This window comes from Aspergillus novofumigatus (genome assembly GCF_002847465.1).
Source record: "Aspergillus novofumigatus IBT 16806 chromosome Unknown P174scaffold_2, whole genome shotgun sequence".
NCBI classification, from domain to species: Eukaryota; Fungi; Ascomycota; class Eurotiomycetes; order Eurotiales; family Aspergillaceae; genus Aspergillus; species Aspergillus novofumigatus.
This window is the reverse complement of record NW_020194275.1, coordinates 885,652-901,791: the sequence shown is the minus strand read 5'-3', so window position 1 is coordinate 901,791 and position 16,140 is coordinate 885,652. Positions and strand designations below refer to the sequence as shown.

The window sequence follows — 16,140 nt, the reverse complement described above, 5'->3', positions numbered from 1 at the left end:
TGAAAAGTGAAAATCGACTCTTTATGGCAAAAGGCCTAGCATGAGTGATTGAAGTAGTTGATTTATTACATCTTCATGTAGGGGTTCAGAACACGCCGTGCGACCGCCATAATCAATGGTGCTTCTGAAAAATATTGATAGCTCGACTTTTGACGCCGACGGATGCAGCTCACATTACTGTATTGAGTAAGGATCTCAGAACAAAAGGTGCGATCATCAGATCTACGAATCATCGAATACGGATATCATACGCAGAGATCAAGGCTAAAGCAAACCAGTGCCACTATTCCCCCCCCCTCCATGTCTTTTGAATCAAGCGTTAAGTAGACATCAGATTCATCAATAGTATACATCATCAATGCGCACAGCAAAACTACCCCAATCCGTAGTCATCGCTTAAAAATCGCTCAAGCATGGATTTGGTACACCTTTTGAAGCTGGCAAGATATATGCCATCGAAATCGTTCACCAGATAGATATTTAATTTATCAATGGAGTCGGGTTGAACCCGGGGATTGGTGACGAGGAAGGAAAAAGTCGCGTCTTTTAATACAGGTCGTAACAGTGCAAGGTGCATGGACGACGAGAAAGCAGAGTACAGTGACCTCTTTCAGACCGTTTCTCTGATCCAGAGTATATTGAATTCTGTCAATGAAGCGTCTTCCCGGCCCAACGCGCTGAATAGTCTGTCATGGGGCAGAGCGCCATAGAATAGATCATCGGTGATCGGAGACTGCTGCTTCTGGATCCGGCTGTCCAACGAATGACCTTTCGCAGCAAACACCATCTTCTGGTCCAGCTTGGTCGGGTCACGGAGGATTTCCATCAATGGCTCCAGACGAGCCTCGATGAGAGACAATAATGGTAGCGAGCTCTCCCAGAAACGACCCAGCTCCTTGACGGCCTCAAAGCCACCTCTGATGAGCTTGACGCACTCAGGCATATCAGCTACCAGCCCAGCTGCACTAAGAATGTCGACTGCGGATAGGATCACATAACCTAGGAAAGGGTTGAGAATAGTCGCTTGCGAGGGTGCGGAGTCAACGGCGATCCGCGATGCGTCATATTCACCCGTGTAATGTGCTAACGCGAGAGAAATCCGCAGGGTCTCTGCCGCATGGGTCCTGGCCATGCGGACCTGCCTGCTCACAAACTCTGCGTGATAGTCCTGACCACACGTATGTCTATTCAGTTTCATCATTGTTGCATGATATAACAGATGTATCGAGAAAAACGGATCGGGTTTCCCTGCCCGAAAGCTTCGCTCCATATTCAGGGTGCTGAATCGCAAATGTTCCGGCAGCCTGGCAACCCAAGCGTCTGCACGCTGGCAGATTGTGGTATAGAATTCCTCGAAAGGTGTAGTGGATGACTCCATCGGAACCAGCGATAAACGGAAGACGTGATCCGTTACTTCTCCCCAAAGAGATACCATTTCTATCAAGAGCGCCATTGCACTCAATTCCGAAAGCTCATCATCGGTTGATGTGGGCGGCTGGTTGAGGAAGCTTTGAAAGTATGGTACAGTCGTATATTGCTGAGCCTCGAAGACTTCTTCGCGACAAGGCATTCGAAGATAAGCCGTCTGTGAGGGAATGAATGCTGACGTTGACGAATAAAAACATGACAGGCGCTAGACAGAAAGACAAAAAATGGTTAGCTGGCTGTCAATGTCCACTGGGCGATCGCAGGGGAGTAGCACTCACATCCATCAAGAAGGCGACCCAAAATGTCCTACGACGGCATTCTATTAGGGCCTGGGGATGCAAGCCATACTCGCAAACCCGGTCTCGATCCACAATAACCCCTCCCAACTCAACGTTATACCGCAGTCCACATACAGTTCGAACTGCCGCGCCAACCGCATCCCAGGACTTCTCTAGAGCACCAATGGCGTAATACCAGAGACTCATAATAATCCGAGATTGTGCGAGCTGCAAAGAGAGGTTATGACGACTATGTTCCACGGCGTAGCGAGCCGTGCGTGAGGCCCTTTTCATGGCCGCAAGCCTGTCAGGCCGGTCCGAGAAAATCGCTCCCAGTGTGATCATTGAGTAAAGAAGCATTTTGTCCTCCAGCGATTTCGTATGACACGACCTTAACCACAAGAGAAAGCGCCTTCGGGGGAAGATATAATACAAGCTGTCGTTCACATAAGTGAAATAGTTCTCGACGTAGTGAGTTGTAAGTTCTGCATCGTTTTCGTAAGGATCGGTGTTCCACTCGTGCGCAAGGGGATCGTGAGGGTCCAGATCTCTCATTTCCATCAAGATCTCAGTGTAATCAGGCGTAGCACGGGCTGAATTGCTTTCCACAGACCGTCGGTTCAGATCCTCAGCGCCAGTAGATGGTCTGCCGAGGCTCTGTCGTCTCGATCTGTAATGTGAATCCGAGTCCAAACTAGGTTCGTGGGCACTGTTGATGGCAGGGGGTGTAAGCATGTGGGCGTCAGACATTGGTGACTGTGAACTGGTGCCAGGTAGGGATGCGGAGCTTTCAGAAGCCCTTACGGCGGAGTATATCGAGTTGGCAGAGCTAGAAGGATGATGGCCGACAAAGGAGGAGGAGTCTCTCGTGTCGTATCTGTTGCCATGCGTGTTGGCTTTCGCTGCTGCGCGGTGGCCTCGTGGTCTGTAGGGCCATTTCATCAGCATCGAGATTCTCTTTGGGCAAACAAAAATATCTTGTGTCAGTCACTTACGCGCTCTCGAACCGGCACTCCCTTCCCGACTTCTGACATTGGTCGCACTTTGGCAGGTTAGGTTGGCACTTGATCTTCTTCTCCCGGCAGGTAAGGCAGGCTTGTGCCAATCTCTTTCGCGGCTTTCCAGCCTTAGTCACGCCCCAATTTGCATTCACAGGCACACCGTCAATGGTCTTGGGACAATGGGACCCGTCAGCGTAGATGTAACACCAGCCTTCACCCTCTATATACCGCTCGTCGACCACGTGAGGACGGACTTGGGCCGTCTGTGGTTGATTTGCTGCCGCGCTTCCAATCTCGTGAGTCACAGGTGATGAATCCTCTTCCCTTAATTCCTTATCATGGCTCACACGACCCTGGGGTGTAAAGGGAGAGTGGTGTGCTTGTTGTTGTGGAACATCTGTACGAATACCCGCATGCATACGAGCCTCATTTCCGGCTGTGTAGATGGACATCTGAGAGAGAGAAGGCAAATTTCCGGCCGTCGGCCGCGAGAAGGGGTCTGCGCGGGCCTCAGGTCTTCCTTGAGGTGTTCGTGGAACAAGACCAGTATCATGATGGCTCGCCGTATGGGGACTCTGACAGGCCTTGGGGCTTTCGCCCGTAGGATGGTAAAAACTGAACAGCCGTGAGCGATGGGGTGACACCGATTGGCTCGAACGAGAGGACGGGGTCAACAGCTCGCTGACGGAAGGAAGCTGTTCATTCATGACTGGCTGATGTCCATGAGCGTTTGAGCCGAGTCGGGAGTCTCCTTTTCCTTCCTGATTTCGCCGGGACAGAAAGGGGTCTGTTCCAAATTGCAGAGACTCCATTGTGCGCGGTGGGGGAAGTTGGTAGGGATGGTTTCCAGATACTGGCTCGTTAGCTGAACGCTCTGGTTCCCTTTCCGGAGAGTTTCGGTCGGTAACAGGTAACATACGCCCGAAAGGTCCCACATAATAGGTCGACATGACGTTCATGAATGGAAAGCTGATCTGAAGCAGTCTAATGTAGAACGCCAGATAACATCAGGTCTTCCAGTGTCGATTCTGCGAGGATCTTGAGGGCGGGGTGGAGGTAAGGAGAGAGGGCCGGCGGGCTGCGAGATTCGATCTTGTTCTGTCCTGAAAGGAAGGATTCTCGAGAGTTAAGAAGCAAGCGAGCGACAAGGGAACGGGTCTTGAATGGACGAAAGAAGGGCGACGATAATGTTGGCTCTGGATACGGTCTCCTTCCCCTGGCTGCTCGTCTTGATATCTGATGAACAAGGAAGTATTTGTGTAATGAGCACAAGCTCTTCTCGAAAAATCCCCCGCACAGCTTCTATGGCTTTGCCTTATCCTAGGAGACACAGTATCCTCTCAATCATCAACTGAACCAGATCCTCTGACTGCGAAGAGAAGCTTGCACTGAGCAATTTAATATCTCCTCAGAGTAAGGCAATGTTGACGATGCGGTTATATTATCAAACCGAGTATGCGCCACGAGAACTCAAAGTAGAAAACCCACATACACACGTTGGTAGGTGGGACAGGAAGAAGCACGAGGCGACGAATGCATCTAGATGACCATGATCATTGTGCAAACGGTCCTGAAACTTTCCTGGCGAAACCACTCCTCCATAGCAGGGTTGCTGCAGAATCTCCGTGGATCGTCCGGAACTTTGAGCAACAGTGCCGTAGAGGATGATATCGGATTGTGGGTCAGAATTACTTGCTCCAAGTGCATTCGAACCATACGCCAACCACTCTCTCAAAGCAATGGTCAGGCCAGGGGACCGGGAGGATCGTCTTGGTAAAGGGTATTAGGGTAGTATGGCTGTATGAAAGAAGCGTTGCCCAGCTGCAGCTGGTGACAGGGGTTATAGAAACGACAAAACACAACAGGAGGAGGAGAAAGAATAATGATTAGAGGAAGGAAAAGTCACTTGTCGGTAGACTCCGTGTCCAAGCCGGACAGTGAGCGAGGAGTAATAACCGCAGCCGGAATGACCAGAGTGTCGGGATCTCTCTTGTGTTTCTTCTTAATTATCTTCTTTCTCTCTCTGTTCTATTTCCCGTTAGACTCTCCCACTGTTTTCTTCCTTCCTTTTTTTATTTTTCTCTTTTCTTTACAAGTCTGCCCGGGGAGCAAAGCCGTTGAGTCTTGGGAGCCGCTCATACGCAGCCTCAATGACTAGGCTTCCTTGGGGTTGGTGAGGGAGATAACTACCACTGAAAGGAGTTAAAAAGAACCCTAAGTAGCAAGAAATAGCGTCTCCGCGGTAGATCTTGACGGGACGAGTCAGAAGATGATTTGCTACAGGGGGTCCAGACGTAGTGGGTTGTAGTAGTGGCTCCGGGAAGGCTTTCTGTTGGTGCTGGAGAGGATGCACTGGTACAGGGTCCCCTGTAGAAGACCAGGGTAGGGGAGCGGAGTAGACAAGCGAACGGAGGCGGAGGGGTGTCTTGAAAGAAAATGTCAACGAGGAAGAGCAGGGAAGAATTGCGCAATGTAAAAAAAAGGAGTAGGGGAAATAGGAAAGAAAAGAAAAAAAGAAAAAGTTATTCCAGACAGTAGTTAGATAGACAAGACAAGGAAGGGGAAAAGATAGGTGTCAGAGAACTTGGTCGGAAGAGAAAGTGAGTGGAACGGGTACACTGGTCAGGCAGATGGGGGGGGGGGGTAAGAGTTATTGTGGTACATCATTTCAGGTACAGTACAGAGTAGTGAGGGATGTTTAGCTGTTGTCTTTGTTAGTGCTAGGCCAGTCCAACTAATAGTGATAATAAATAATATTCTAGTTATCATTTCTGTTAGTCAAGGTATTCTCGTTGGTTGACGCAAATGCCTCCATACTTAGGAGATCACCCGAGACTTGTAAATATCTGGTCCTTGAAGGAACAATCAACTTGATGTTCGACTATTTCCTGTCCCGAATAACGTCCCAGTGTTTGAATTCCAATGGGAACAAGGTGGTGTTGGCAGAGCAGACTGATGTTTAAGGATCCGCAGGGGTTTTCAAACACGTCGATAGGCTAGAGAGGAGTCGAGTTGAGATAAGACGTGTACTTGATTTGCAGATCTTGATCATGCAATTCACTGCGGAGTACCTCTCTATACCTAGTGTTCCCAAGACATTAATGTCTACGTAAGATCATGTTGTTCCTGTGCCTTGAATATGGTAACCGTACGCGTGTCTACATCATTTATTGGGATACACTCCTTCTTGTTAGGTAGGTATCGAAGATTACAGCTGCAGTCTATATCCTTCCATCTACAACAGAACAGGATGAGACGAAAGCCACCAAATGATCGCGTAATGTCAATTACTCTGCCCATTCCTTCAACAACCCAAGTAAGCAACATCTCCGATCCAGCATTTGCCTTCCGCAGAACGGAGTATCTACGGAGTAGATACCTAATGAGCATCCTCATTCCCCCAGGTGGAACTTAGTTACGAGCCTGTTCCATGGGAACGGCAATTGCAAATAACTTTGTTCTTACTGCCGACTTGTCTTTACCATGCCGGACTCTCTTTTGGCTCAGGGCACGGCAGTTCAACTGTTCCTCTTACTTACAACTTACAATCCAAGCATCTTTCCACCGTCGTCGACTCCATAGCTGTAACCTTGTGCGCTTATTATCTACGGAAGACGCAGCCCGTGGTAATTGCCGAAGTGTGTAAGAGGATAGTTTCACCATGACATGGTCCGAGTGAATGTTGATGCAATTTCACGCCACTGACTATGGAGGATCCATTAATTTCCACTTCAGTATCGGCCGGGCAGCGGCTTTGGATTGGGGGAAGAAATTCTGAACGTCGATGGAGCCGATGGGGAAGATCGAATCCTGAATCCATCGAGAACAGGAAGTGGTGCTCCGTAGCTCCTCGGCCAAATCAACCTATCCGGAATTAGGGTCTTAGCTGAGCCAGATGCCCACAGGCCTACAGGGCTTATCTTTAGACTGGACCCAGAGCTCTTGCAATCAGCCATTCGGCGAAATACCTCCCAAACCCACTGCCAACTCTAGTATCAAGCAACCGTCGAAAGTGGGTGCAATCCAGCTTTCGAAGAGCCCAAAGGCATTGAGAATTCGAAGTTGGGGTTTGGGCAAAGATCCTTGGCTCTCACTTATTTACTCACTGTTTAAACTGGCTGTTATGATAATTTACTGCCTCTGCAGAGTAATCTCGGTCTTGACTCTGAGTATTAATGTACGTACTTAGGTCTACGGCGCACATGCCGGAGAAAGCCCGGCTCTGAGGGCCATGACGATCCGATCTGCGAGCCGTCCGTCATGATATTCGGAATTTCCGGTCCATGTCCCGTCTCCAGTCTTCTTCATTCTCTTTTCTTTTCTTCCTTCTGTCTGAATTTTGACCAATCGTCATTGATTGATCTGACAGCATTATCTTAATAGCCTCAAACCACCAATCCTGGTTGCTGTGATTGTCTCACCAAGCCGCCATGATCATGATCGTCGCTCTCGGTGACAGATTCCGGGCGTGAGAGGCTCAAGGTTTCAGAATCCGAAGCCTCGACACCAACCATGGTCCCGAACTCAAATGGGAGATGGAAACTCAGAAACAGACCAGAAGAAAACTAGTAGAACGGCAAACGATCTGCCCAATCTGGATAAAGGACCGCTGCAACCAGCATCCATTGGTGCGGTTAAGTCCACCAGATCCAGTTTTCCCGAACATATACCGAAATTTTCTAAGGACAGAGTTGATGCACAATTGCACGCTTTTGCACCTCCAAAAAGAAACCATATATTCAACCGAGGTCTGTTGATTTCGGCTTGATTATTATGGACATTCCATTATTATTGTCCGAATAAACCAGTTGCAAATTCTAAGCTTAAAGAGCGACATATTTCGCCAAGGATTATCTAAACACAACGTCTCGATGCGAATATATTTACAATCAACACCTACTTACGGAGTAGATCATGGACTGACTCCATTTGACTACTGCATCTGCCGCGCATATACTCCTGGTTAGCGGGAGCTGGTCTTCTCCATCTAGACTAGCAATTAATCTTAAAGGAGAATCACCTTGTCAATCTATACTCCTAGATTGTGCCTTAATAAGAAGACGAAATAACACCATCGATTCGGAAGAATCACAGCAAGCCTCTTTCTGCTTCTTCTCCGAAGGGATCGACTAGCGCGCCAACGGGTCTGAGACAAGAAGTTTAACCATCTTTAGGCCAAGGCAATATTAACAGAACTGGCTAACAGGCAATAACAAGAGGCATTGTGCACCCGTCGCTACGAATACCAGAGGTATTGGAATACTGTCCGCATTCCGATCCTCGGCCGTAGGAATTTCAGCAGTATCAAAGTAGGCAAATCGCATATGCAGCCATGAAATCTTCTTATCCAATACATACCTCGACACAAATTGCGCAATCAATCTTTAATAAATAATTAATCTATACCTCTAAGGTCAAGACACTTAGCCACCTGTTCAGTTCCTATAGATAGAGACACTATCCCTATTCCCTAGAGCAATCTAAATTTAAAAAGTTAAACCTTTGCCGAGAATGAGTCTAGTACTGTCCAGGCTTAATGTCAATATCGACTGGAACTAGATCATCAACTAACCAAGCGAGGTTACAGGTGTTGTTATTATTCTTTTTGCCTCGCACTTTGCAGCAACCTCGAACCAGGCATAGTAATTCACCGAAGCGAAGCATCTTCCGCTGCCGCTGCGGATCTATTGCGGATATTCAAGGAAGGTAAATAGTCTGAGCCTCGGATGCAGAATAATAACATTGTCTGTTGGGTAACGTACAAGGGCAGATCTGATTACCTAGGTAGATGAACCCTTACACGTGTGCTCGAGTCATGTCTGACTTGATTTAGAGAATTATAGCCCACAACGAACGAATACTACGGTATAAACTGATACTACGACCTTGATTGTTAATATCTACTACCTTATGGATCAGTGACCACTGACTCTCCACCCCTGGTAAGACTGTGTGAGAGTAGACGATTCTGAGGATCCTAGTACGTAGTAGCTGCTGCCAACATCCGCAGTAAATATCGATGCGCATGCACCATGTCTGATCCTCGGCTCCGTTACCCCCACTAACACCTAGCAGTTACTAGGGTCTAGGGACCGCCAGTACTCCTGAGTCCTGACAACCCATATGATCAAGGATCTTGGAGCTGTGCTCAGTGCTTTGCATATTGGCTAGGTTTGCTAGACAGCAATCTAGGGGATTGACTACCGCTGTTGCCGTCCAGGGTCCCGCATGCCTCCATTCCCGACACGGAAACTTCACCTTTTCTCAATTCGAATCCGATTCCTGCTGATCAGCCACTTACAGTTTGCACCGTAACATCGCTGAGTGATCTTTCATGATCGCAGAACCGTTGCCGACATCCCGACGGCCGATGGAGTCTCCCGTCCTTTGGCGCCACGCTGATGCACAGGTCTGCTGGTGATCGTACGGTAGCGTCGGTTCGAACCATGCAGGTTCCGAAGCCTCGCAAATTGCAACACTCATGCAATGGCACTTATGTCGTGACAGTAGATGTTATGCTACTAGTACTTCGTAGGAGCGATGATGTTGGTCCGCTCCTAATCCAAAGTATTTGTCAAAGCTTGATTCGAGCATCGGTTCTCCGTCCTCACGTCCGCCACTGTCTAGTCCTCATCCCTGCAAGCAAACGGACTTTTTCTCTCTCTCTGAGAGCATGTGAAGATGGCGACTGGACCTGGTCCTAACAATGTATGAAGCAAGTATAACCATGGATAATCAAGTTTCACTTGAAGTACAAACTATGAACTTCCTTCGAGCTAGGGCCTCGGAGTCGTCTCTAGCAACCAAATGAACGGCATCTCATTCATCTAGATCAGACCGACACTGAGACCTGATCGACAGACAGACCGAACCGAGCTTGACCAGAGCTGATCAGTGACCACTGACGGACAGTACCGTCAGGCGTCAGGCGTTAGCTACACCGCGGGAATATTCAAGTGCCTCACTGTCTATCATAGTATCATCTAATATGCCGTAGTTTCAGACAAGTATCTAACCGAAGAGAGAGGACAGACTTGCTGATCTTGCTCTCACCAAATCTGGATCGGCCCCAGAGTTCGAGTTAATCCACGTATAAACTTACTCAGTCATAGCCAGTCTGAAACGGGTCCAGCTTGGCATCCAATGATCCAAAGCTCTTCTAGCTAATCGTTTGTGGCCACTACTAGGTAAGGTAGCCGTCTATCTAGCCTAGCACCCAGCAGCCACTTAAACGTCTTGCCTCCACAAGCGACTACGTACCGTAATTGTCGTCATTGTCTCACAGCCAAATGCTCTCCCCCAGTCCCATGGATATCCGGCCTGCAACAACTCAACAACGACAGCTTCTCGATGTAACCATGAAAGATAGCATCCAGCCGGTAATATGCGATTCTCTGAGAGAGCAATTTACCCGGAGCCAGCGACAGTCGACAAGGATCCAGCACGGCTACAGACTACAGCAGACTAGATATATGCTAGTTAGTTACTCCGTAGTCCGTACATACCAGCCCATCAACCAGATCCATTTGTGGCCAACTGCCCGGTGAGGCAAACCAAATAGGATCCATGCGCATTGCATACGTCCGCAGCACTGGCACCGTCTAGTGTCTTAGGTTGCTAAGCAGCCATCCTCTAGTCTTCGGGCCCTCGTATCAACTACCTCAGCAAAGACGCATTGTGCCCTGAGGCGCAGTTACTGTCAGTGTCAATGTCAATGTCAGCCCAAAAACACGGACACACAAGCCGAACAAGCTGAGCTGACCACGGCACGCACCACAACCTCCAAATCTCAGCTCATCGGCAAGTAAGCCCGTAAGGGAAGGGAAGCAAGCCAAGGCTGAATCTGAATGTGAGGCACCGCAATCCCCAACCGTCGATCCGAGACCTATCTACCCAAGGGCTCTGACCCTGACTCTGTGAGTCTGGGCTCTATCTACCTTAGGTACTAAGCGTGATCGTGCAGGCCAAAAACAAACAAGAAGTAAATTAAATAATCATCGGTACTTTTCCGTCCCTGCACGAGCCAGAACAAAGCTCCAACGGCTACGCAGTCCCGAAGCAAACCGTCCAGACTCTGCCATGCCCTGGACTTTTGTTAGTTGTTACAATCGAACACAGACAGCCGCCAAGGGGCCACGATCCGAATCCGAATCCTCCTGTTAGCTCAGTCCAACTGGAGAGCCAGTCAGAGCTCGGCATATATATTAACCTGTTAGTTATCCCAGACAACATCCTAGACAAACCTGACAAGCACGAAAAATGGAAAATTTCGAATTAGGGAAAGGGGGGGCACAGATCAGCGGTTGTACATTATGTATCCTGAGGGTGGGTACATAAATGCATGTAAGTATTTTTTTTCTCCTGTGGTTATGAAGAATATACATGAGACTAGGTACGGAGAATGCCCGGATGATGGATGGGGATGTCGCATGCGCAGATGCTAGCAAGCAAGCATAGCTGCCAGAGCCTGCGCCAGAGCCAGGGTCATCGGTGTAGATGCTTGTGATTGTGGGACCATATATAGATTCCTCGAACCGAAGCAACGTTGTTAATATGTTAGTCCTAAGAGAGGTAAATTATCGGGAACCATCGGCCGACTAAAATAACCGAGCGTCTGAACGACCCGTCAGGGCTGTCAGCACCCTGTTTAGCTCGCTGGATTACATGAATATGTCGCATCCATGGCTTTCGTCGTTGGGTTGCATATGTCAGTTATATTAAAGCCCAGGCGACCTCCCATGCAACTCAACTCGTATGACGAAACACTCTAGAGCAGAGTCTAAAGTTTGTGTGTTTCTGTTCGCCGGTCTGCGGTATACCCTTGTACCCTTTCAGTATATGTTGCGAATCGACAGCTACTTTTTTGAGACTTATTTGAAGGGAATATGGACCGGGATTGAGACGAGTAGATTGCTTTGGATAAATACGGTGGCAGAAGCTTGGTTTACTTACTCCTGACTTCGGTATCCTCTTCTCTGGATACAGTGTTTCAGGTGCCTGTCTTTGTTCGATTATCCAAGCTCTTGTCAGAGCTTTGAACTTTTATACGCAGATTGAAAAAGAGAGCTCATGTTACAATGATACCAGGAGTTACTCATACTCAATCATATTAACATAATGGGTATTGCAAAAGCATAGATTCATTTGCGATGGCTACCTTTTTAACCGTAGTAAAAAACAAACTCGTGTCAGACCCTAATCATCCCAGACCAAATTTACTCCTCGCGGAGGGTGTTCATGAACTCCTGGGCGGGACGAGCAGGCTTTTCCTCGGACTCAACAGGCTTCTGGCCCAGCTTCTCCTTGGAGAAAGCAGCGGCATAAGGGTTGAGGCGGAGCATGACCTGCTTGTTGCGCAGAGGGTTCTTCTTCTGCACAACGGTACGCTTGGTGCGAGCCTCGCCCTTGGGAGCGCGCAGCACGGACTGAATTTCAGAGGAGTTGATCAGGCGGGCCAGATCGGCGTTGGCAACGAGGTTCTGGGGCAGGACGTAGTCCTTCTTGAGAGCAGCGGGGGTGGTGGTGCTGCCGTAGACCTGGTCAAGGGCCTCGAAGGCGGCGGAGGTCCAGACAATGAAGCGACCGAGGTGGCCACCGGGGGCGAGCTGGAGGAGGTTCAGGGAGAAGACGGAAGAGGTCTCAACACCGGGGATGTTGCGGAAAGCACGGACAAGCTCCTTGCCGTCAACCTCGGGGTTGTAGACGACGAGGGGACCACGGCGCTGACGGAAGCGGCGGTTCCTCAGCTTACCCTTACCGGCGCGCATCTTCTTGGACTTTTGGACCTTGACGAGTTCGGCGCCGGCACCGACAGCCTTGAGCAGGGCAATGGCGGCCTTGGTCTTGGCGATGGCGGCGTTCTCGAAGGTCTTGGACTCAACGACCAGAGGAACCTCAGGAACGTTGGCAATGCGGTGACCGCGAGCGAACAGGAGAGAAGGAACGGAAGAAGCAGCAAGGGCGGAAGCGGTAGCGAAGCGCCTGTGAAATTCACGTTAGCCTTTCATCAATCCCATCCATCTCATTCGAGCGTCTCTTCTCCGACCGCTCGATTCGTAGAGAAGGGTTGCATACTTCTGTCCCAGGTTGACCTTCTGATGCCACTTTCTCCAGACCTTGGTGGGAGCGAACATACGACCGGAACGGCACTGGTTACCGAACGCAGCCTGACCAGCACGGTGAGTACCACCACCAGAGACACGAGGGATACGAGCGACGGCACGACCTGCACTCAGAATAAGTATTCTGTAAAAACCTCCCTCTCAATCGCTCCCAATCGAGCAAATTCAACATACCGGTACCCCAGGACTCAGCGGAAGTCTGTTCACCAGCCTTCTCGCTCACGGCATAAGGCTGTCTCTTGTTCTTCGCCATACCGGTGTGAACCTGCCTACAATCACAAAGTCAGCCAATAATTTTCTCTCCATTCCCCTTCCTCGCGCCTTTCTTCTCTCCCCCTGGAATTTCTGGATTGCGGTAGGCATACTGGACGATATCAGGACGGATGGGCGCAGTGAAGACAGCAGGCAAGGGCAGAGTAGCCCCGCTGGGCTTGCCATCAGCCGTGGCGATAGTGACGGTAGGGCGGGACGCCATTGTTGTCGACGGTGAGCTGGTCGTTGTCGTCGTTTTCGGAGTTGAAGATCGAGTCTCGAGCTCACGATGTGCTGAGGGAAATTTTCGCTTAGCCCGCGCTCCCGCCAGTGGTGGGTGCGAGAAACCCTAAACCCTTCCTTGCCGTTTTTGGTTGGCTCGCTGCCGAGCGCCAAGACATCCAACATCCAGCTGTAATCTGTACTCTGTACGATTTGAACAACCTCAAAACTCATTCATTACAGGACTTGTCCTTTCAGTCTCGAATAACAATGATAATTTGATTTGATAATGAATCGGCAGATATCATATCTGAATTGCGAGTTTCTGTATTCTAACCTGCTGAACACGACTTGCGATCTACGAGGCGACACTTTGCCAAGACAGCAGCAATTTATTGACCGACAGGACTTTTGCTTGCTATGATCATGGCACTATCCATAACAATACAGGGACTAGTTACGAATTACTTTAAGATTGCAGTTTTAAAAATGGCGTCAATTGCTCATTTCTATTCAAGTATCGCTAGCAGACTCCCGCCTAATAAGCCACATTTAACGCCAGGAAATGTTCTTCATTGCTTAGGATGGTACAGGAGCCAGGATAGGCAAAGGATGAGATTGACAAAAGGGGTCCATTGCAAACTACACTTGCGAACGGAAACGAAAGTAGAGAAATTGTTTTGTTGCGTCACAACTTCTTTTCTGCTGAGCCAACGTATCTGATGTTTCCATACTGAGAGTAGACGATTGCTTGTCGCCCGAACCAGCGGAACGCAAACACTCTCTTCCCATGAACGTTGAGCTTAAGCGTGGCGGTGACCACCGTGAGCGCGCTTCCTGTGGCGCATGGCGTTGATCATGCGAGGCTTCACAGCTGTGGCCGAAATGGCGAAATTCGCGTTCTGGCCGACGGTGCACTGAGTACCAGCCGCCATCTGCTGGGCCACAGTCCATTGACCGTTGGCGCAGCGCTGGAAGGAAGAGCCATTGATGCAGTTCCAGAGACCCTCGGTGCTGCAAGAGCCAGTCAAAGCTCCAGAGCTCGAGGAAGAGGAACCGGACTCGGAGCCACTACCGGAAGACGAAGACGAGGGTGCTGCCGACGTCGTAGGCTTCGCAGGGACGACAGTAGCCGAAGTAGGAGCGAAGACACCGGGAGCGCCTTCAGACTCGGCAGGCTCGCTGCTGCTGGGTTCAGGCTCAGCGGTGGGAGTAGCACCGACAGTTGCGCCGACGCTGACGCTGACGCCGGCACCGGTACCAGCAGGAGTGGAAGAGGAGCTTGAAGTGGTGGAGGGAGAGCCAGAGCCGGCGCCGACAGTCCACGCGGGAGTACCAGAGCACGCATCTTGACCAGCGGGCTGGAGGTTGCTCGGGTTTCCATCGTACTCGACAACATCACCAGGGTTGGGGAAGCGAATGTCAACGCCCTCTTTGGTGGTGCAACCATTGATGTTGGCGACGAACATGGCGGGGAAGTTGGCGGAGCGCTTCTCAACCTCGACCTTCTCGGCGACAGGGGCCGCATCACGCTTGCTGGAGCCGCCCGTGACCGTGATGGGAGCACAGTTCATGTACATCTCACGGTTACCGATGCGGTTGAACCAGGTCCAGGCCAGAGTATATTTGCCGGGCTCAATGCCAGCAGGGATAGTGTAGTTGAATTCATACGGATCCGCGACGTCAGCACCGCCCGACATATTGCCGTCCACGTTGGCGGGACATCCACCTTCAATAGACTTGATAACCATCCACTTGGAGTCCTTGGAAGGCTTGAGGTCGGTGGTCAAACTGACCTGGCAAGAACCACCGCCGTGCGTGGCGCTGCCGGTGAAGGTCAAAGGCATAACCTCACCGATCTGAGCGATGGTCTCCTGCGAAGGAGGCACGAAGGCGTTGTCCCGGAGCTTGCAGGGGAAGTCACTTCCGTCAGCAGCGAGAGGGGAATTGTTGAGGCTCGAGTCGCTGTAGGGAGTGGGTTGCCTCATCTTCATGTGAGCTTCGACTGCAGAGGCGCCCAGCATGGCAACAGCCACGAGACCAGACTTGGAGAACATCATTTTGACAAGGGAGTGTCGTTTGTCGGACTTTCAGAATGACTGTTTGACAGCTGAAATGAAGGAGGGGCTGCAAGGCTTTCTGATCGTACCAGACGATTCAGAAATTGTAGAGAGAAAAGTGGAAGCTTTCTAGGGATAGAAGTTAGCCAACGAGGAAATCTCGCAAGAATGTTGAGCAATTTAAAAGTCCTCAACAGCAACACCTCGCCATTGGTAAGACAGTGACAGTAGTCCTCTGGCCCGCCTCTATTCATCTCCTCCACAGAAGACCAACAATAGAGACCGGTCACAAGGACATTGTAAGAGACAAGAGAAGACATTGAATAGGAGTGCAAGTAAATAGAACAATACCTTTTGTAGCGATCTCAGAAGAATCAGCGGGACCGTTCAGATGTCTCAGAAAGAAAAGCTTTGTGTTGTTGTCTGACACTTGTGTTTCTCTGCTTGCAGGGAAAGGAATGTAGGGGTCTGCCACAGGCAAAACACCAGAGTATCAAAAAGGAATGAAGAAAAGAAAGACAGGAACTGGCCTGCAAAAGACTGTCGAACAGTTGTAAGTCTGAAAAAACCGAAGCGCTCAGCGTTATGAGAAGGAAAGAATGCGAAGAGAGATCATTTCAGGATTATATAGAAGGCATTCACCTCACTACCGTAGTGGGGTTAGACATCAGCTGCCAGTAAATCGATGCGATGAGCCGCAGTTCCACTTGGTCGATTTCATTTTTTCTACGAATCTCCATCTCTGCAGGGTTCTCGAATAACTCAGGTCCAACAATAA

At 49.8% G+C, this 16,140-nt stretch overlaps 3 protein-coding genes across 3 annotated transcripts; all 3 read right to left on the bottom strand.

Moving 5' to 3' along the window:
* Positions 1 to 610: 610 nt before the first annotated feature.
* Positions 611 to 3,657, bottom strand: P174DRAFT_417616 (Zn(II)2Cys6 transcription factor; the record flags this gene model as incomplete). Its single annotated transcript, XM_024824619.1, has 3 exons — positions 611 to 1,633; positions 1,707 to 2,631; positions 2,702 to 3,657. 3 exons carry the CDS (start codon positions 3,655 to 3,657, stop codon positions 611 to 613), a joined length of 2,904 nt encoding a protein of 967 aa, XP_024685190.1.
* Positions 3,658 to 11,826: 8,169 nt separating this feature from the next.
* On the bottom strand, positions 11,827 to 13,303 carry P174DRAFT_383946 (60S ribosomal protein uL4; the record flags this gene model as incomplete). The annotated part of the gene is made up of 4 exons (XM_024823187.1): positions 11,827 to 12,688; positions 12,782 to 12,932; positions 13,003 to 13,097; positions 13,194 to 13,303. The coding sequence occupies 4 exons, from the start codon at positions 13,301 to 13,303 to the stop codon at positions 11,923 to 11,925; spliced, it is 1,122 nt and encodes a 373-aa protein (XP_024685189.1). The 3' UTR covers positions 11,827 to 11,922.
* A 762-nt stretch (positions 13,304 to 14,065) lies between these two features.
* P174DRAFT_82973 (lytic polysaccharide monooxygenase AA11 family protein) lies at positions 14,066 to 15,794 on the bottom strand. The gene is made up of 2 exons (XM_024832472.1): positions 15,714 to 15,794; positions 14,066 to 15,487 (listed from the first exon to the last, which is right to left on the bottom strand). Exon 2 carries the CDS (start codon positions 15,360 to 15,362, stop codon positions 14,106 to 14,108), a length of 1,257 nt encoding a protein of 418 aa, XP_024685188.1. The 5' UTR covers positions 15,363 to 15,487; positions 15,714 to 15,794; the 3' UTR covers positions 14,066 to 14,105.
* Between the last annotated feature and the right edge of the window lie 346 nt (positions 15,795 to 16,140).